This window comes from Oncorhynchus nerka, linkage group LG1 (genome assembly GCF_034236695.1).
Source record: "Oncorhynchus nerka isolate Pitt River linkage group LG1, Oner_Uvic_2.0, whole genome shotgun sequence".
NCBI lineage: Eukaryota > Metazoa > Chordata > Actinopteri > Salmoniformes > Salmonidae > Oncorhynchus > Oncorhynchus nerka.
Genome location: NC_088396.1, coordinates 15,056,494 through 15,078,263, shown reverse-complemented (window position 1 = coordinate 15,078,263; position 21,770 = coordinate 15,056,494). Strand labels below are relative to the sequence as shown.

Here is a 21,770-nt window from a genome sequence, read left to right as displayed (position 1 = left end):
GTGTTTTAGTACTTTATCTCTTGACACAATGATGAAAATAATCATGGCCTCTAAACCTTCAAGCTGCATACTGGACCCTATTCCAACTAAACTGCTGAAAGAGCTGCTTCCTGTGCTTGGCCCTCCTATGTTGATCATAATAAATGGCTCTCTATCCACCGGATGTGTACCAAACTCACTAAAAGTGGCAGTAAAAAAGCCAAACCTGGACCCAGAAAATATAAAAAACTATTGGCCTATATCGAATCTTCCATTCCTCTCTAAAATATTTGAAAAATCTGTTGCACAGCAACTCACTGCCTTCCTGAAGACAAACAATGTATACGAAATGCTTCAGTCTGGTTTTAGACCCCATCATAGCACTGAGACTGCACTTGTGAAGGTGGTAAATTACCTTTTAATGGCGTCAGACCGAGGCTCTGCATCTGTCCTCGTGCTCCTAGACCTTAGTGCTGCTTTTGAAACCATCGATCACCACATTCTTTTGGAGAGATTGGAAACCCAAATTGGTCTACACGGACAAGTTCTGGCTTGGTTTAGATCTTATCTGTCGGACAGCTATCAATTTGTCTCTGTGAATGGTTTGTCCTCTGGCAAATCAACTGTATATTTTTCCCCAAGATTCTGTTTTAGGACCACTATTGTTTTTCCTAGCCACCGTGCTTCTACACCTGCATTGCTTGCTGTTTGGGGGTTTTAGGCTGGGTTTCTGTACAGCACTTTGATATATCAGCTGATGTAAGAAGGGCTATATAAATACATTTGATTTGATTTATTCACACCCCTTTACTTTTTCCACATTTTGTGTTACAGCCTGAATTTAGAATGTATTAAATTGAGATTTTGTGTCACTGATCTACACACAACACCCCATAATATCAAACTGGATTTTTGTTTGGAATTTTAGAAATTAATAAAAAATGTAAAGCTAAAATATCTTGAGCCACTAAGTATTCAACCCCTTTGTTGTGGCAAGCCTAAATAAGCTCAGGGGTAAAAATGTTGTAGTTACTCCACAATACTGACCTAAATGACAGAGTGAAAAGAAGAAAGCCTGTACAGAATTAAATGTCTACACTATATCACTGAGTACCACTCTCCATATTCTCAAGCATAGTGGTGCCCGCGTCATGTTATGGGTATGCTTGTCATCAGCAAGGACTACTGAGTTTTGTTGTGATAAAAAGAAACGGAATACAGCTAAAAGAACAGGCAAAATCCTAGAGGAAAATCTGGTTCAGTCTGCTTTCTACCAGACACTGGGACACGAATTCACCTTTCAGCAAAATCTAAACTGGAGTTGCTTACCAAGATGACATTGATTGGTCTTGAGCGGCCTAGTTACAGTTTTGACTTAAATCGTCTTGAAAATCTATGGCAAGACTTGAAAATGGCTGTCTAGCAATGATCCACAATCAACTTGACAGAACCTGAAGAATTTTCAAAAGAATAATGGGCAAATATTGTCCCATCCAGGTGTGCAAATCTCTTAGATACTTACCTCAAAAGACTCAGCTCAGCTGTAATCACCGCCAAATGTGCTTCTACAAAGTATTGACTCAGAGGTGTGAAATAGATATTTCTGTATTTCACGTGCCAACATTTCTAGAAACAAGCCGTCACTTTGTCATTATGGGGTATTGTGTGTAGATGGGTGAGAAAATAATTGAGTCAAGGGATATGAATACTTTCTGTACACACACGCGCGCACAGCCGTGCACAGTAGCACACACACAAACACACACCAACACCCACACACACACTAACATATACCAAGGCTTCATACTCTCTCTCTACTCAGGGGTGACAGATTACATTTTCTGATGATGACAAGAATGAGGCAGAAAACATATGGAATCGCTGTTCGTACTTCTACAAAGGTCAATAATGCCACTCACGTCTACTTTTCAAGTGGATGTAATGCAGGCATGAAAATGTCATCTCTGAAAAGTCTGTTCTTTCAAGTGCTAGGTACTGTTTGATTGACAGTTTACTCTCTCGACCATGAAGTTGCAACAGTGACATTAGAGCTATTTCTTTCCCAAGCTGGTTCAGTCCCTAAAACTCCTCTGATGGTTTCTGTAGTTAAATTACAGTATACTACTGTAAATAAAATTCCACCTATAAGTTGATACATATGGACATCACATGCAGATTGTTTTGCAGCATCAGTTTGAGAATTAAAAATAGCCCAGTCTAAGTAACTATGGACTCCCGAGTGGTGTAGCCGTCTAAGGCACTGCATCTCGGTGCAAGAGGCGACACTAGTCCCTGGTTCGAATCCAGGGTGTATCACATCTGGCCATGATTGGGCGGCACACAATTGGCCCAGCGTCATCCGGGTTTGGCTGGGGTAGGCCGTCATCGTAAATAAGAATTTGTTCTTAACTGACTTGCTTAGTTAAATAAAGGTTACACAACTATTGTACTGACTATCCAACAGCTGGTCAGTGTGTGTCCTATGTGTTGGTCACTTACCACACCGTAGGAGTAGGTGTCACAGGTCTCAGACACGGGCAGGCTCTGGATGACTTCCGGGGCCATCCAGGGGAACGTGCCTACCAGGGACATGTGTGTGGTGTGGAAGTGGAACCGGGATGCCCCAAAATCACAGATCTACACATGGGGGGAAACAGGTGGTCCCGGGATTTAGCAAGGGTTGGGGATTAAACCGTTTTGGGTGAAGCCAGTATGCAAATGTCAGATCACTTGCATGTGCAAACAAATGTACCTTAAGAACTTTGTCTGCCGTCACAACCACTGCAATAGAAAACAGGAGAATGTGTATTTTTTTGTTTTCTTCTAATTCAGCTTATGTAATATTTGCCTCTGGCTAAAGACATAATCAATTTGACCAGATATCTTTTGTACAGACTGAAACAGACACAGAGATCATGCAGATGGATCTGAAACCTTACCATTCCTGGACTTCAGATCCCTGTGGATAACCTTGACCGGGGCCTCTGAGTGTAAATAGTGCATGCCTAATGGAGAAATAAAGCACATTTCATCTGACTGAGGTCAATGTGCAACCAGCAGAGGTAAACAAGGCTGTGTTCGTCTGTGCTCTCCTCCATGCCTCCCTCTCAATGCTAATTTATTATGCAAACTAAGGACATAGATTAATCCCATTTAGGCCTACATGTTTTGACTTCACTTGTTTTCAGTGAGACCCGAATTCTATAACAAATATGCCTAGAATAACAATGAGTTGGAATAGACCATAAGCGGACAAATCTGAAATATATTCTATTGTTAAGTTGGTAATGAGCTAAAACAAATGTGGAATCTCAGTGGGTGGTTTAGTTAAGTCAAATGGCTATGCAAAAATTCCTAAACAACATGTAGCATTGCCTGGTTTAAAGTAGATCCTACAATGAATCGTGACTGTACCTTTGGCAATCTCCATGGCCCAAGTCATAACCTGTCCCAGGTCCATCTCCTCACTCTCTGCACTGGACAGGTAGTCATACAGGGACCCTCCACCGGCATATTCTGTGGGAAACACATACAGTACTAAGACTCCCAAATCTACACTTACATTGCACGGCACCCTAAGAGAATAGGGTTCCATTAGGGTTCTTCAGGTGTCCCCATCGGAGAACCCTGTTTGGTTCCAGGTAGAACCATTTTGGGTTACATGTAGAACCCTCTGTAGAAAGGGTGGAACCCGAAAGAGTTCTACCTGAAACCAAAAGGGTTCTACCTCCAACCAAAAAGGGTTCTTCAAAGAGTTCTCCTATGGGGACAGCCAAAGAATCCTTCAAGGTTCTAGATAGCACCTTTTTTTCTAAGAGTGTGCAATATCAAATCTATCTGTATCAATTCAACCGTATCTCGTTCAGAAATCATGTGTTAATAAAAATATGTGAGACAATATGTCCTCTCTTTGTGAATAGACCGTTTGGTTTTATACAGTAGTTAAGAGAGCAGTTGAAGTCCGGTTTACAGTCCTGTCCTCTGTTCTGTCATTGACCTGTCAGAAGAGATGAGCTCTTTCATCACAATGCATTGAGGAAACGCTACTGACTCAGATTAGCACCCTGAGTGTCTCTGTTCCTCTGTTCCTTCACCACATACTCTTTAACATTCAACTGCGGCGGGCTAAATCAGGGTCACACAGAGTGATTCTTGGTAGTCTTAAACAAATCTACTTTGAAACAAAAGTATACACCTCACACACATGGCTATGGGCTTAAAAACAAGAAGACGCCTGTACCATGTCAGAGATAGACTTAAAGTGTATTCCATTTTCAGTTTGCATCCCAATATTACACTTTACATACATCACAGAAGACTAAAATATAACAAAAAGCATCCAGCTTTTAAAAATAAATCATGTTGATTTAATTATGAAATTCTAAAAAAAAAGACTAAAGTCCCGGTCACACTTTGGACATTGGACTGCCGGAAAGGGGTACTACTCTATCAACCTCACTCACACTCACGGTTCAAACACCTGCGGCCTACGCTCTTGTGCACAGTTCTCCTGTCATTGTGATTCCAGCTGTAACTCGCCATATCCAAATGAAGCCAAGGTGTACGGCCACACAAAGTCCCCATATACCGTAAATGATTACAGACAGGTACATGGCACTGTTAAGAACATCCCTGTAAAACAAAGTTGATATAATGTTCAAGAAGGTTCAGGCCAATCGTATTACTCAAATGCAATAGTTTCCCCAGACCAGTAGTGAAGGGAAACACACGAACAATAGACTCATTATGTGGACTTGAATGCTTTGCTACTCAATGCAACACCTCCTTCTAAAAAAAAGAAGAAAGCCTGCCAATAAACATTGTTAAATCACTGAGACACTTCAGTAGCGGGGAGACAGAGAGACAGACACACGGCGTTCCAGTCGCTCCATGAACTATAAAGTGGCCTGGCAAAGACAGATGGCTGAAACTGATATTATCTGATACCAGCTAGACTGGTGGGAGTCGGATGTTCGCGCGACCAAAACGTCTGCGTCACCTCATAAAATAGTGCAAACAAGAATCAACCTTGAGGGAAGGAGCCGGGCCTATACTTGTCATTAATAATATTAATTGACCTGACCATGTTATGCCCTATTATAAATCCAGGAAAGATGTCGGTTATTGAACTAGTCATTTACAGTGTGTGTTTTAGAAGCGAACACCAGGGCTTCCTACGGATTTTTTTTCCTTCTAAATGGTAATGACCGATGAAGGCTGTAACTACAAAAACCAGTTCTGTGAAAGTGGTTAATTGTAATGGTATTGCATGATTAGGTCCGCCTACTGGAAAACAAAATACTGAGCCATCTCAATATAATATCTCTTAGATAGGCTCACTTTTTATCATTTGGCTCTGTACTTTGTACTTTTTTTTACAAGACTGGCAAATTCCATAGATAATGCATCTCCCTGAACTGCTTTCATCATACAACGTTTTTCGATCAGTCACAGTTTAGCCTCTCAAAGTGAGTATTGAAGCATGAGTTGACTGAAAGGAATGATATAACCTGCTATGACATTAAAAAGTTAGCTTTTCTCTAGTAAATTTAGGTAGTTATTGACAAACTCTCTGCCACGTAGGTCAGCAGAGACAAATGTCTTCACCTGATAGATATTTAAGCAATAAGGCCCAAGGGTGTCACGTTCTGACCTTTATTTCCTGTGTTTTGCATTTAGTTAGTATGGTCAGGGCGTGAGTTGGGTGGGCAGTCTGTTTTGTTTTTCTATGATTTGGGTATTTCTATGTTTCGGCCTAGTATGGTTCTCAATCAGGGGCAGGTGTCATTGGTTGTCTCTGATTGAGAATCATACTTAGGTAGCCTGGGTGTCACTGTGTGTTTGTGGGTGATTGTTCCTGTCTCTGTGTTTTGCACCAGATAGGGCTGTTTTTGGTTTTCCACGTTTATTGTTTTGTAGTGTTCATGTTTATCTGTTTTTATTAAACATGAATCAATATAACCACGCTGCGTTTTGGTCCACCACAGGAAAACCCTTACAGAATCACCCACCAACCGCAACAGGACCAAGCGGCGTGGTAACGGGCAACGGCAAAAGCAGCAGCAGGAGAAGGAACAGAGGCAGCAGCAACAGGAGCAGCAGCAGCAGCAGTGGGAGAGGCTGCACTACTTGGAGAAATGGACTTGGGAGGAGATTCTAGACGGGAAAGGACCCTGGGCAGAGCCAGGAGAATATTGCCGCCCCAAGGCCGAGCTGGAGGCAGCAAAAGCAGAGAGGCGGCATTATGAGGAACTAGCACGGCAGAGCGGATGGAAGCCTGAGAGTCAGCCCCAAAAATTTCTTGGGGGGGGTGGCTCACAGGGAGTATGGCTACGCCAGGTAGGAGACCTGAGCCAACTTCCTGTGGTTACCGGGGGGCTAGAGAGACCGGGCAGGCACCGTGTTATGCTGTGGAGCGCACGGTGTCCCCAGTGCGGGTGCACAGCCTGGTGCGGTACATTCCAGCTCCGCGTATCGGCCGGGCTAGAGTGGGCATCGAGCCAAGTGCCATGAAGCCGGCTCTACGCATCTGGTCTCCAGTGCGTCTCCTTGGGCCGGCTTACATGGCACCAGCCTTGCGCACGGTGTCCCCGGTTCACCTGCATAGCCCAGTGCGGGCTATTCCACCTCGCCGCACTGGCAGGGCGACCGGGACCATTCAACCGGGTAAGGTTGGGCAGGCTCGGTGCTCAAGAGCTCCAGTGCGCCTGCACGGCCCGGTCTATCCGTCACCACCTCCACGCACCAGCCCTCCGGTGGAAGCCCCCCGCACCAGGCTGTCTCTCCGGCTCATCCTTACAGGGGCTCCCGCCTGTCCAGCGCTGCCGGAGCCTTCCTCCTCTCCAGCGCTACCAGAGCTACTCAGTCCGGCGCTACCAGAGCCTTCCTCCTCTCCAGCGCTGCCGGAGTCTCCCGCCTCTCCGGCGCTACCAGAGCCTTCCTCCTCTCCAGTGCCGCCTGAGCCACCCGTCTGCCCAGTGCCGCCCGTCTGCCCAGTGCCGCCCGTCTGCCCAGCGCCGCCAGTGCCGCCCGTCTGCCCAGCGCCGCCAGTGCCGCCCGTCTGCCCAGCGCCGCCCGTCTGCCCAGCGCCGTCAGTGCCGCCCGTCTGCCAGGAGCCGTCAGTGCCGCCCGTCTGCCAGGAGCCGCCAGTGCAGCCCGTCAGCCAGGGGCCGCCAGTGCCGCCCGTCTGCCCAGCGCCGTCAGTGCTGCCCGTCTGCCAGGAGCCGTCAGTGCCGCCCGTCTGCCAGGAGCCGTCAGTGCCGCCTGTCTGCCAGGGGCCGCCAGTGCCGCCTGTCTGCCAGGGGCCGCCAGTGCCGCCAGTCAGCCAGGGGCCGCCAGTGCCGCCAGTCAGCCAGGGGCCGCCAGTGCCGCCAGTCAGCCAGTGCCGCCAGTCAGCCAGGGGCCGCCAGTGCCGCCAGTCAGCCAGGGGCCGCCAGAGCCCCTCTGTCCCGAGCTTCCGCCCCTCTGTCCCGAGCTTCCGCCCCTCTGTCCCGAGCAGCAGCCCCTCTGTCCCGAGCAGCAGCCCCTCTGTCCCGAGCAGCAGCCCCTCTGTCCCGAGCTGCCCCTCTGTCCAGAGCTTCCGCCTTCCGCCCCTCTGTCCCGAGCAGCTGTCCCGAGCAGCCGCCCCGCTGTCCCGAGCAGCTGCCCCACCTCTGTCCCGAGCTGCCCCACCTCTGTCCCGAGGGGTCATTGAGAAGGGTGGCCATGGTGAGAAAGCCACGGAGGCGGACAATAAGGCGGACAATGGTGAAGTGGGGTCCGCGTCCCGCGCCAGAGCTGCCACCGCGGACAGACACCCACCCAGACCCTCCCCTATAGGTCAAGGTTTTGCGGCCGGAGTCCGCACCTTTGGGGGGGGGGGGGGTACTGTCACGTTCTGACCTTTTATTTCCTGTGTTTTGTATTTAGTTAGTATGGTCAGGGCGTGAGTTGGGTGGGCAGTCTGTTTGTTTTTCTATGATTTGGGTATTTCTATGTTTCGGCCTAGTATGGTTCTCAATCAGAGGCAGGTGTCATTAGTTGTCTCTGATTGAGAATCATACTTAGGTAGCCTGGGTGTCACTGTGTTTGTGGGTGATTGTTCCTGTCTCTGTGTTTTGCACCAGATAGGGCTGTTTTTGGTTTTCCACGTTTATTGTTTTGTAGTGTTCATATTTTTATTAAACATTAATCAATATAACCACGCTGCGTTTTGGTCCGCCTCTACTTCACCACAGGAAAACCCTTACAAAGGGGGTGTGGTATATGGCCAATATACCAAGGCTAAGGGGCTGTTGTTAGGCACGACGCAAAGCGGCCATACACCACAAACCACCTTATTGCTATTACAAACTGGTTACCGACATAATTAGAGCAGGAAAAACAAATGTTTTGTCATACCCGTGGTATACGGTCTGATATACCAAGACCTTCAGCCAATCCGAATTCAGGGCTCAAACCACCCAGTTTATAATGTTTGTTAGATTGCTGAGACAACAGTCCCTGATATATGAGCAGACAGGGGACATTTATAACAGAGCTGATGAATGTGGATATGGCATGGTCAGAATGGTCATTAACATTTTTTCCTTTATCTCTTGCTAATTAGATTCTGCTTTGATAAATATAGACAGCAGCTCCTTGACAACCAGCCAACCCCTTCTCTCGCACTCACACAACACTAGCCGGAGGAGGGAAATGTCAAGTCTGAGAACTCTGTGAAAGATTTCAACATTACTGCCTTGTAACCGACTATAACAGTACAGGGCTAATATAAGACTGTATTTTAAGACATAAACAGAGGGAAGCAAGCAGAAACATCAAAGGAGCATCTTTTTCCATCTAGCAACATCTCCTGATTGCAAAGATATGAGGGTATTTTCCAATTCCTCAATCCATGAAGTAGCACACAACATTTATGCAATGGGATTTAGGTTTTTCCCAACTAGGACAGGACGTTTCCATACAACAGCCTTCCATGATCTATGAAAGTAGAGCAGGAGCCGGCAGAGTAAGTGTGTTAGTGTGGGTGGGTAGAATGGGAAGGAATTACATGTCATAGTTAAATGTCATTTGTCTAAATCATTCTAAAAGCACTTCCAAAAGGACCAGATTGCTTAGGTCACTGTTAAGCCAGAACGTGAGAGGAGATCACAAGCAAAAGGACAAAGACTTAAGCTTGCCCAAACAAGGAGTTATAGGGAACAAAGATAGAATCAAGTCTGAAGCATACCAGAAAGTACCATAAAATGAGTGTAGAGCATGCTTAAAACCCCCTAAGGAAGAGATTAGGGAGGAAATGGAGTAGGTAAACTCCAAGTAGTAAAAGAAGGTAGAAAATTCATGTCAATAGTAAATAAATATCTAGAGTGAGCAGTGAGCAGTGAACAGTGAACAGTGAGCAGTGAGCAGTGAGCACTGTCCTATTCATATCAACAGCAGTGTTATTCACCACTCACTGGCTGAGAGAAGTTCATAGCTAACATCCTAATCATGGGAGCGTTCAGACTGCCATGTGATAAGATATTCTGAGCATGAGCAGGGGAGAGGACTGTCACATGGCATGAACTTCAGAAACATTCAACATGAACAAAAAGCCAGCAGCATGTTATCTTACTGAACCCTAAAGTCATCTACCAATACTGTTAATATAGACCACAGCACCATTCAGTTCTAAGCAAACAAAATAGCTGTGAAACAAGCATGAACAGATGGTGATTCCTGGTTTTCCATTAACGCGACGGATGTAAAAGTGGTCTGAAGCTGCTGTGGAGATAATAGCTGTGGTTACTATTGGATGACAAACTAACCCGATAAGGGTTGCATGGACTTACCGGTGACGATTCCATAGTTGGGTGCTTCAAGGATCGCCCCATAGAACTGAATGATGTTGCGATGGCTGAGCACACTGAGGATTTCAGCCTGAACAAAAAGAAGACGGAAAGCAAAAGATACAGACGGCATAACGGCGTGGCAAATGTTGCAAAACGGGACTGTTGCATTTCCGTTCAAAATGAATTGGCTTGGTCATGCATTGTGTTAAGCCGCTGAAGATCAATGGCTATCAGTGAACTCTTACTTAAAGTAAAGGCTCAAAGTTATGCACACCCCGCCATAGGCCTGGAGATCAAATAGAATATGCATGAATAGGTATATCAGATGTGTTTTTTTTGTCTTAAGACAATGAGGCCATCACTTACACGAAATCTCCAGACTAAGAAACACTTGCTTTAATTGGTCTTAATATGATCTCTCATTTGGCAATAATCTTTCTTTAAAGCATACAGTATGTGCCAATTCTGTGCACAAGGCGAGGAGGAGCATAATGACTATGACTGATGGGTCCCAAACGTCACCACAACCCACTAAACGGGAGCAATTACAATGATTGCTACACCGACAATTAAAAAGTATATGAAAAGCCTCGGCAATTACGACTCCTACCTCATTTTCGATCTTGAGTAGCTTTTTCACCGCCACCTCTTTGTCCTGAGAGATCCACCTGGCTCGGTACACGCTCCCGAAGCTGCCGCCGCCGCAGTTCTCGTAGAAGTGGATGTCATCAAACCTGATTTGCACGAAGGAGGCGCTGAGAGACGACATCTCATAATGACACTCGGACCCAACTCGACGTCTGTCTGTCTGGAGGACCACAGAGAAGGAGACAGTGGAGGAGGAAGAAGAAGAGGCACAGTTCACTAAAACGTTTTTTTCTTTCTTTTAGAACCAACGCTCAAATCTGTCTCAGGTTTGTTCCCCCCCAAAAAAAGACCCCTCTGATTCCTCAAGTAAAAGTCCTGCGCCGGTGGCACACTAAAACAGCTGTACACTAGAGCACACCATTAGAGAGTGTGTGACTGCTAACAGTACCCCAGGGAGGCCTCTGTACCATTGGCTATGCCTGCCCGGAGTGGCACCGTGATATCTCAGCCAGTGATTTACGGGACATTCAACGTGCCTGCCTGCCCCAGACCTACGTCACACAGTCACCACTACCAGTAAGCACTGAATGAGTGGTCCAGGATCCTCCGTCAGCTTGAATAAGGACTACGGCATCCCTGGCATGCATTCTCCACTCTGCTGTGATCACTTTGCACAAAATACACCCCGGCCAAAGCCACAGACTATTCCAGAACAGTCTAGTGTGGTCTGGACATGTAAGGCGAGTGAGTTAGACACAGCAGAGCTCATAAAGGCATCGCACCCTCTAGTCTCCCATGAAGCACTGCAAACCTGGAACGACACACAATCACTACACGCTTGTTTTAAAAAAAAATACGCTCAAAGAAGGTGCTACACACCTCTAATTCTATATTCAAAGAACAGTGACTGTGTTTTCCTAATGCATATCAATTGCAATGTTTAGGGAGAGGGAACACCTGACCAAAGCATCAAACTTGTGCCCACAGATAATGAGCACCTTTTGTTTGCACATAACCTAAATGCATCCTGTAAAGAAACAATCCCTACATTACAGGAAATTGTAGCTCGGCTGTTGTTCATAAGTTACCCATTTACTGCTCGGCAATTATGGCTTTTAAGAGGCTCTTACTTGGACCTGAATCAGGATTGCTATCCAACCCGGGCAGAAAATGCCTCCATTGTCACAGAGGGGAGTCAATGCTCTCTGCTAATTTATGGCTATTCCTGCTATACTTAGCCTCACACCAATCTTCCCAGTGCATGAGCAGCTCTGACATTTGCTGTGGCCACTCAAGACGCCAGGGTCGCTGGATGTTATTGGAGCACACACTCTACTTTAGGGCTCGTTTCTGCCTGTCCTCACTGGAACGTAAACACTCTGCAGCAGACATTGAAATAATGGACCAATACCCACGTGGAAATAAACTCTGCGGATAGTACATTTTGGGGGGAAATAATCAAATGTATCGAGTTACCTCATCTGCTTTACCCATCTATATCATCCCTGTGTTGGATGTCATTACTGTAAATATTGACATAGGTTTAACTCAGCTACATCAGCAAACACTGTAAGTGTCCCATCAGGAAGTCCTAACTTCAGCTCCAGGGAAGCTGCAGTGTTTAAACTCTACCATCTTGATTACGTACGTAATAAAAATGACTCCTGGGATGTGCAGTCAATAATTCAGCCAGGGCAAAACGGCACTAAGGATGAAACAAAACTTGATCAGCTGAAGTTCGGGACAGTGATACTACACTGAATAGGCTACCGTGTATCAAGTACATTGTATTGTGGACAAAATGTTGGAGGGTCAAGATTGTCCTCTTCACTTCCCTCAAATTCTCCACCACCCTAAGATAATACATTTGATTCAAGAAAAATGTAATACGCAATTTGTGGCATAAACCGCTATAATTACTAATATTACTAGCTCATAGTATAGTTGTATAGTTGCACCCCTTCATGATCCCTCCGATGTCAACAACTACAGCTATCTCTCTCAGAATGACCTTCTTGATCCAAATCAGTCAGGTTTCAAGACTAGTCATTCAACTGAGACTGCTCTTCTCTGTATCATTCTCTAACTCTCTCTCCTCTGCTCTCATCCTTCTAGACCTATCGGCTGCCTTCGATACTGTGAACCATCAGACACCTAAGATCGCTCCTACCAGGTGGCGTGGCGAGAATCCGTCTCCACACCACGTGCTCTCACCACTGGTGTCCCCCACTAGGCCCTCTCCTATTCTCGCTATACACCAAGTCACTTGGCTCTGTCATTTGATTTGGCAGAGATCACCACCTCAAGCTGAACCTCGGCAAGACGGAGCTGCTCTTCCTCCCGGGAAGGACTGCCCATTCCATGATCTCGCCATCACGGTTGACAACTCCATTGTGTCCTCCTCCCAGAGCGTAAGAACCTTGGCGTGATCCTGGACAACACCCTGTCGTTCTCAACTAACATCTATAGCTTCATGCTCTACAACACCACTAACCCTGCCTCACACAGGAAGCGGCGCAGGTTAATCCAGGCAGTATAGTCATCTCCACCTCCAAGTCTGGATTACTGCAACTCGCTGTTGGCTGGGCTCCCTGCCTGTGCCATTAAACCTCTACAACTCATCCAGAACGCCGCAGCCTGTCTGGTGTTCAACCTTCCCAAGTTCTCTCACGTCACTCCGCTCTCTCCACTGGCTTCCAGTTGAAGCTCGCATCCGCTACAAGACCATGGTGCTTGCCTACGGAGCTGTGAGGGGAACGGCACCTCAGTACCTCCAGGCTCTGATCAGGCCCTACACCCAAACAAGGGCACACTCGTTCATCCACCTCTGGCCTGCTCGCCTCCCTACCACTGAGGAAGTATCCCGCTCAGCCCAGTCAAAACTGTTCGCTGCTCTGGCCCCCCAATGGTGGAACAAACTCCCTCACGACGCCAGGACAGCGGAGTCAATCACCACCTTCCGGAGACACCTGAAACCCCACCTCTTTAAGGAATACCTAGGATAGGATAAAGTAATCCCTCTCACCCCCCTTAAAAGATTTAGATGCACTACTGTTCCACTGGATGTATCGCTCTGGATAAGAGCGTCTGCTAAATGACTTAAATGTAAATGTAATACTGATAGATATAGATACCCAAGAGGACCGAACTGGTTACAACTACTGTGCTCTGTTTGGAGAGATCACCATATCAAGGGAAACATATCAAGGGAAACAGTGGGTGAGCTACTGTATGGGAAGGGACCATTGGTGTTTATGCTGCTGCACACACCACACCCAAAATACGTATAAGCTACCCACTGAGCAAAAACTGGTTGAAACGTTGTTTCCACGTCAGTTCAAGAAGAAAATGTCAATCGACGTCGGGGAATTGTAACTTTCTTTCAGTGACATTGGCGACATGTTTGATTGATTTCGTGTTGAATTCACGTCAGTTGACGACTCAACCAAAGGTAAATCAAAACTAGTCGTTGGGATGACGTTTGTGGCCAGTACGTGGTGCAAGGCTGGGATTCATTCCAACCTGCCACAGCAATGTTTACGCAGTGTCTTTACAATACTCATCCTGTCCCCACACACCTCTAATTCTGAAAGCTAAAGCAAACCTGCGAGGGGAGTCGCCCTGGTAGTAGTTTTTTTATATAGTACCCAAGACCAGTCTGAGTTAATTTGACCATGGGAAAAAAAGACCTAAGGAAATGTAGGTTATTTAAACTCAGCCTAAAAATAAATGTCCCTTTTTCAGGACCCTGTCTTTCAAAGATAATTTGTAAAAATCCAAATAACTTCACAGATCTTCATTGTAAAGGGTTTAAACACTGTTTCCCATGCTTGTTCAATGAACCATAAACACTTAATGAACATGCACATGTGGAACGGTCGTTAAGACACTAACAGCTTACAGTTGTAGGCAATTAAGGTCACAGTTATGAAAACTTAGGACACTAAAGAGGCCTTTCTACTGACTCTGAAAAACACCAAAAGAAAGATGCGCAGGGTCCCTGCTCATCTGCGTGAACGTGCCTTAGGCATGCTGCAAGGAGGCATGAGGACTGCAGATGTGGCCAGGGCAATAAATTGCAATGTCCGTACTGTGAGACACCTAAGACAGTGCTACAGGGAGACAGGACGGACAGCTGATCGTCCTTGCAGTGGCAGACCACGTGTAACAACACCTGCACAGGATCGGTACATCCGAACATCACACCTGCGGGACAGGTACAGGATGGCAACAACAACTGCCCTAGTTACACCAGGAATGCACAATTCCTCCATCAGTGCTCAGACTGTCCGCAATAGGCTGAGAGAGGCTGGACTGAGGGCTTGTAGGCCTGTTGTAAGGCAGGTCCTCACCAGATATCACCGGCAACAACGTTGCCTATGGGCACAAACCCACTGTCGCTGGACCAGACAGGACTGGCAAAAAGTGCTCTTCACTGAGGAGTTGTGGTTTTGTCTCACCAGGGGTGATGGTCGGATTTGTGTTTATAGTCGAAGGAATGAGCGTTACACCGAGGCCTGTACTCTGGAGTGGGCTAGATTTGGAGGTGGAGGGTCAGTCATGGTCTGGGGCGGTGTGTCATAGCATCAAGCTGAGCTTGTTGTCATTGCAGGCAATCTCAACGCTGTGCGTTACAGACATCCTCCTCCCTCACGTGGTACCGTTCCTGCAGGCTCATCCTGACATGACCCTCCAGCATGACAATGCCACCAGCCAAACTGCTCGTTCTGTGCATGATTTCCTGCAAGATCTGAATGTCAGTGTTCTGCCATGGCCAGCGAAGAGCCCGGATCTCAATCCCATTGAGCACATCTGGGACCAGTTGGATCAGAGGGTGAGGACTAGGGCCATTCCCCCCAAGAAATATCTGGGAACTTGCAAGTGCCTTGGTGGAAGAGGGGGGTAACATGTCACAGCAAGAACTGGAAAATCTGGTGCAGTCCATGAGGAAGAGATGCACTGTCGTACTTAATGCAGCTGGTGGCCACACCAGATACTGACTGTTACTTTTCATTTTGACCCCCCTTTGTTCATGGACACATTATTCAATTTCTGTTAGTCACATGTCTGTGGAACTTGTTCAATTTATGTCTCAGTTGTTGAATCTTGTTATGTTCATACAAATATTTACACATGTTAAGTTTGCTGAAAATAAATGCAGTTCACAGTGAGAGGACTTTTTTTTTTTTGCTGAGTTCATAAGGGTTACCTGGAGAAAATCGGACCTCTCTGAAATGAAAACGGATGACCCCCCCCCTTCAGCATATTTGAACTAAATACTCCCTAAATGCTTGAAAAAAGGGACTCTCCCCTATGCCCAAAATAAAAATGAAAACATAAAGTGAATAGCAGATAACATGCCTACCGTTTACCAGCGACTTAGATATGTAGTTTTGGAAATTGTTCTTCGTCCTGCAAGCAGTACATTTAAACGCAGGAATTTTGATAGCGCACAAGGCTGCGAGATAGAAGGTTGTGGGTTCGCAGACCACCATGGACAAGAGTAGGGGTGGAAAGATCCATCCCGGAAGCAGCCGCACCAATGTTTTGGAGGAAACACTGTGCACCTAGCGACCTGGTCAGCATGCACTGCGCCCGGCCCGCCACAGGAGTTGCTAGTGCGCAATGAGACAAGGATATCCCTACCGGCCAAACCCTCCCTAACCCGGACGACGCTAGGCCAATTGTGCATCGTCACATGGGCCTCCAGGTCGCGGCCGGCTGCGACAGAGCCTGGGCTCAAACCCAGGGTCTCTGGTGGCACAGCTAGCACTGTGATGCAGTGCCTTAGACCACTGCGCCACCCGGGAGGCCCCCTTTTATAAACATTTCATACAATTCTACATCATTTTACATGGAGACCTTAGAATAATCTGTTTTATTACCACACATTACAGCCTGAGAATGGACAGAGAAATAGGCTGTGTTCAGCTTATCATATTTACCTAATGTCAAATCAGTGTGTTTTGTTTGCAAGGAAACTGTTCCTGTTTGCAAATAATTAAATCTGAGGCATCATTATAAATTTGAATATGGTATCCAGGTATTTCACAACTTCTTTCTAGCATAAAGCATCTTGGACCAAAGCGCTGTTATGGTTCACTTTTTATATTCAGATCCGCTTTATTTTTTTCAAAATCTAACCCTTTCCTGCAGTCGAATGACCTTAGCACCCTCTAGTGGCTTAATGGGTGGAATGTTAATGTTATGTTTAATCATTTCATGCAAATAAATTTAGAAAAATCAATGCTGAAAATCCGGTGTTTCTATATCAAACGGTTTTGTTATATTTCAGTTGTCTGATGTAGAGAAAACAGACGCCTCGCCTCACATGTCCTCAACTGGCAGCTTCTTTATCCACAAAAACACCAGTCTCAACGTCAACAGTGAAGAGGCGACTCCGGGATGCTGGCCTCTTAGCCAGAGTTGCAAAGAAAACGCCATCTCAAACTGCCCAATAAAAAAAAAAGATTAAGATGGGCAAAAGAACAGACACTGGACACAGGAACTCTGCCTAGAAGGCCAGCATCTCGGAGTCGCCTCTTTGCTGTTGATGTTGAGACTGGTCTTTTGCGGGTACCATTTAATGAAGCTTCCAGTTGAGGACTTGTGAGGCGTCTGTTTCTCAAATTAGACACTCTAATGTACTTGTACTCTTGCTCAGTTGTGCACCGGGGCCTCCCACTCCTCTTTCTATTCTGGTTAGAGACAGTTTGTGCTGTTCTGTGAAGGGAGTAGTACACCGCATTGTACGGGATCATCAATTTCTTGGCAATTTCTCGCATGGACTAGCCTTCATTTCTCAAAACAAGAATAGACTGACAAGTTTCAGAAGAAAGTTCCTTGTTTCTGGCCATTTTGAGCCTGTAATTGAACCCACAAATGTGGATGCTCCAGATACTCAACTAGTCTAAAGAAAGCCAGTTTTATTGCTTCTTTAATCAGAACAACCATTTTCAGCTGTGCTAACATAATTGAAAAAGGGTTTTCCAATGATCAATTAGCCTTTTAATTAGCTTCCAGCTACAAAAGTCATTTACAACAATAACAATGTCTACACTGTATTTCTGATAAATTTGATGTTACTTTAATTATAAGGGCACAAGGCGAGACCCAAATGCAGACACAGAAGGCAGCTGGTTGAGCTCTGATATTTATTATGACAAAATGGGTAGGCAAAAGGCAGGTCGGGTACAGACGAGAGTTCATAAACCAGGTCAGAGTCCAAACGGTACAAGACGATAGGCAGGCTCAAGGTCAGGGGCAGGTAGTGGTCAGGCAGGCGGACTCTGAGTCAGGACAGGTAAGGGTCAAAACCAGGTGGGTGAGAAATGAGAGACTGGGAAAGCAGGAGCTGGGAAACAAAACCACTGGTTGACTTAACAAACAAGACAAATTGGCACAGAGAGACAGGAAACAGGGATAAATACACCGGGGAAAATAAGCGACACCTGGAGGGGGTGGAGACAATCACAACGACAGGTGAAACAGATCAGGGTGTGACAGTACCCCCCCCCCCTCCCTCTAGGGGCACCACCTGGCATCCTACCCGGGTACATACCTGGTTGACCGGGGTGTCGGCAGTGGAAGTCGGTGATGAGGGCTGGATCCAGGATGTCTGTAGTGGGAACCCAGCACCTCTCCTCCGGGCCGTAACCTTCCCAGTCAACCAGGTACTGGAAACCCCTGCCCCGTGGTCGAAACACCCAGGAGGCGTTTTACCGTGTATGCCAGATGGTGGACAGGTGAAACAGACCAGGGCGTGACATTTAACGGACAAAAAAATTTGCTTTTCTTTCAAAATCAAGGACATTTCTAAGTGACCCCAAACTTTTGAACGGTAGTGTATATAATGTGTAATATTGGGATGCAAACTCAAAAATATAATACATTTCAACTTTATATCTGACATGGTACAGATGTGTTTTTTAAGCCCATAAACATGTGTGTAAGGTGTATACTTTTGTTTCAAAGTAGATTTGTTTAAGACGACCAAGAGTGTGACCCTGATTTAGCCTACTGCAGTAAATTAAGCTAACAAGGGGTAGGCCTATTGTAATGAGTATGATCAGAGACAGACTGCTGGTTTCAAGCGCAGGATGCAGTAGGTGTTTATTTAGTAAATGACCACAGGAGGAGGCAGGTAGCAGGATCCAGGGGCAGGCAGAAGGTCATACACAGGGAATCCAAAAAGGGAACGGTACAGGCAGGGAAAAAGGCGGAAAGTGAGCTGCGTTCAGGGGATCTATGTGTTTGAGAGTGTGAGCTAGAAGCAGACGTTACACCTATGCTTTTTGCCATTTTCTTTAATATAAGGAAGGCCTATGGCATACCTTCTCATACCTTCTCATTCCTCTCAATTCGAGTCCTGGTTTTAACTTAACAACCCTTCACTGACATGAAGATAGGCTATTTAAAGAGTGCATTGTGGGTGGAGGAATTGGTCAAACAATCGATGGATAGCAGCCTATAGCCATATTCTGTCTGTCAAGCAGGTAGGCTAATCTCTTATATCTTAAATAGGAAGAAATAGGCTCCTACATAAACTCCTCTTGTTGTTAGTAAAGTCAAATTAAAACGAAGATGGTTTAAATGAATGATGCCTACTCGAATTTGCCTAATTTCAGCACCATGAGCTGTCCATTTCAGATTGATTGTGCAGCGGCTGCCACTTCAAGTTTCAGCACCAAGTTGATTGAATCTGGCTTATTGTGAGGTCAATAACTCCAATAAATACATAATGGACAAGTGTTCTGCAGCAGCATTAGACTCAGGAAGCAAGTACATTTTCTTATGACTTGGCTCTGAGCTTCTCCAAGCACTTCGTATAGCCTATATAGCTATGGATCATTTGATTGAGACCACACTAAATAGCCTGTAGGCGCTTGATATTGTGTACCCATTAGAGAATCAGAGATGAGATGTGGTATCGGACAAATTAAATGACCCTACCATGGACTAGAGTTAAAAAATACTAAAAGGTTGCCCTGACTGAAATGAAAAAGCATGACCCTCCCCCATTTTCTGTCAGGTCCCCATTATGTACATTTAGAACCATCCCTAATGTGTGACTAGTCAAATCTGGGTTTTATTGAATTGAGCCCTTAATTGTGTCAAATATAATTTAGCAAGATAAAGACACTTCAGCAGCTAAGGATTAACATAAGGCTTTTGAGGCAAGACAGCCTATTTCCTCGATGACACCCATGTTGCGCATAACTAAGCACTTTTACGCACGAGACCAAGCGTTTGCCAAAAAAAGACTGTAAAATAAAGATAGAAATCATAAGATTTAGGTTATTGGTCTTGTACGTGATGTTTACATCACGCATTAATGATTATTACAGTTTTCAAAAAATGATGTAATTGAAAACATCTCATGACGCGCGTAGGCTATGCTACAATGAAACATAATGCGATATTACCTACCTTTGACAGTTTTATTTGTTGGAAAAGTCAATCACAGTCTGACAGATCCAAGGTGTAGCGTAACTTCTGTAGGTAAACATATAACCAAATACAGTACTTTCGGAACCCGAGCGTGACGTCTATGATTTCCCCATACTGTGAATTCTAGAGTTACCCAACTTCCTTGACCCGGGCTACCAAACGCTGTAACACACAAGAGAGAAGGTCCCAACATATTTCGAGTACTTTCAACACAAATTATGATGACAACAGCTCCACTCCATGGACAAAATCTGTACACGCCAAACGATATTAGCACCACACAGTCGTAGCAGCTATCTTATAACAACCAAAACCTGCAGTTTTAGGGAATTTAATTCGTTTTCCTATCATCAAAAGACTACTATGGCAGCATGAAACGGCATTTGAAATTGTATCCAGGCTACTCTAAATATGTCATCAGCTCACAATTAGTTGTTATAAAAAAAAGAATCAATGGACAATCAAATGGACAGCATCGTCAGCAGATACATCTAATTCGTTTTTAATATTTACAGAATAAACATGGGGAAAAAAAATCTTGCTGACAATAGTTACCTCACAGATTGTTATAGAGGAATGTGCTCACATATATCCAGCCCAACATCTCAAATCATTGCATGCTGAGGTCATAATAAATAGAGGAATACATTGTACAAGGTGTAATAAAAAGCCACAAACTAAAATATGTATAAATATAATCTGATTTACAAAAAAGATATGGAACCACAACTGAATATCAGGATTTGCAATTGATGAGGTCAGAGAGTGAAATAAGAGCCAATGTTTCCATTCAGAAAAAGTTTCCTAACTAACATCAACCCGACATAGATTTGTGCAACAAACTAATGGATGATTATTTCCAAAAGATCCTTCACTTTATACATTGTGTCCTTTTCATGGGGCAGGTGACTTCAAAGTATCAAATAGACCTTCAGGGACATAAGAATGAGATGAATCTGAAAATGCTGTGAAATTTAAACCAGGCTGCCTGCCCGTTGTTTACAAAAAAATGTAAACAATACAATTAAGGAAACAAAGAAGCGTGGATGATACTGACATTTGAAATACAGTTGAAGGTGGAGCTGATGAACTCTGTAGCATCTAAAATGATACTTGACTATACATGTAATAATGTGACGTTCCATGTAGCAGATACTGTATAAAGCAAGCTTCTTTTTGGCAGTAGAGCAGCCGCATGTGACATGTCTGTCCAGTGTCCAGGGAGGATTCAGGTTCTGCGAGGCTCCAGTCTGTGGGAGAGCTGAGACAGTGTTCTCTGGTTGTCAATAACAGTCAGCTGGCGCACGTAGCTCCGCACGTCCGGGTGGTTCTTACTGGTCTGCGACGGCTCTGCACCTGAGAGAGGACGAGGAAAACACACTTATACTAAAACAACGTCCTGTTGGAAGCCAGTCAAGTGAAGACTACACAGAAGAACCGTATGTTGACTTACCGAATGGTAGACTTCTGCAGTATCTCACAATCCTCACTGTATTAGCGATCATTCGCTGGAAGAAAAAAAACAACACAACTAGATGTTATCATTGTGAATTTACACAAATAGAGAGTCACACACTATATGTAAGCGCCCAGTAATTGATTGGGTGAAACACCAACGTTTCGGCATCACTGTGCCTTCTTCAGGGGCTGAGTCACTGGCTTACTGGGGCTCTCTCATGCCGTCCCTGGAGGGGTTGGTGCCCCCCCCTTGGGTTGTGCCGTGGCGGAGATCTTTGTGGGCTATTACTCAGCCTTGTCTCAGGATGGTAAGTTGGTGGTTGAAGATATCCCTCTAGTGGTGTGGGGGCTGTGCTTTGGCAAAGTGGGTGGGGTTATATCCTTCCTGTTTGGCCCTGTCCGGGGGTGTCCTCGGATGGGGCCACAGTGTCTCCTGACCCCTCCTGTCTCAGCCTCCAGTATTTATGCTGCAGTAGTTTATAT

At 45.5% G+C, this 21,770-nt stretch overlaps 2 protein-coding genes across 6 annotated transcripts in view; both read right to left on the bottom strand.

Annotated features, from left to right (window-relative positions):
* Positions 1 to 19,783, bottom strand: part of LOC115103115 (mitogen-activated protein kinase kinase kinase 20) — a 40,950-nt gene extending 21,167 nt beyond the window's left edge. For 2 of the 3 annotated variants that reach the window (XM_065008468.1, XM_065008463.1), the window contains exons 1-7: positions 17,941 to 19,783; positions 10,402 to 10,599; positions 9,792 to 9,879; positions 3,394 to 3,495; positions 2,919 to 2,984; positions 2,732 to 2,760; positions 2,479 to 2,616 (exon numbers count right to left, since the gene is read on the bottom strand). In XM_065008468.1, the coding sequence (XP_064864540.1) occupies positions 2,479 to 2,616; positions 2,732 to 2,760; positions 2,919 to 2,984; positions 3,394 to 3,495; positions 9,792 to 9,879; positions 10,402 to 10,599; positions 17,941 to 18,291 (972 nt within the window). In that variant the 5' untranslated portion in view covers positions 18,292 to 19,783. The remainder of the gene's footprint in view (positions 1 to 2,478; positions 2,617 to 2,731; positions 2,761 to 2,918; positions 2,985 to 3,393; positions 3,496 to 9,791; positions 9,880 to 10,401; positions 10,600 to 17,940) is intronic. The other variant, XM_065008424.1, reaches the window with a different exon arrangement.
* Positions 19,784 to 20,315: 532 nt separating this feature from the next.
* Positions 20,316 to 21,770, bottom strand: part of rapgef4a (Rap guanine nucleotide exchange factor 4a) — a 78,932-nt gene continuing 77,477 nt past the window's right edge. For all 3 annotated transcript variants that reach the window (XM_029623254.2, XM_029623593.2, XM_029623422.2), the window contains 2 exons: positions 21,283 to 21,337; positions 20,316 to 21,185 (listed from right to left, as the gene is read on the bottom strand). In XM_029623254.2, the coding sequence (XP_029479114.1) occupies positions 21,058 to 21,185; positions 21,283 to 21,337 (183 nt within the window). In that variant the 3' untranslated portion in view covers positions 20,316 to 21,057. The remainder of the gene's footprint in view (positions 21,186 to 21,282; positions 21,338 to 21,770) is intronic.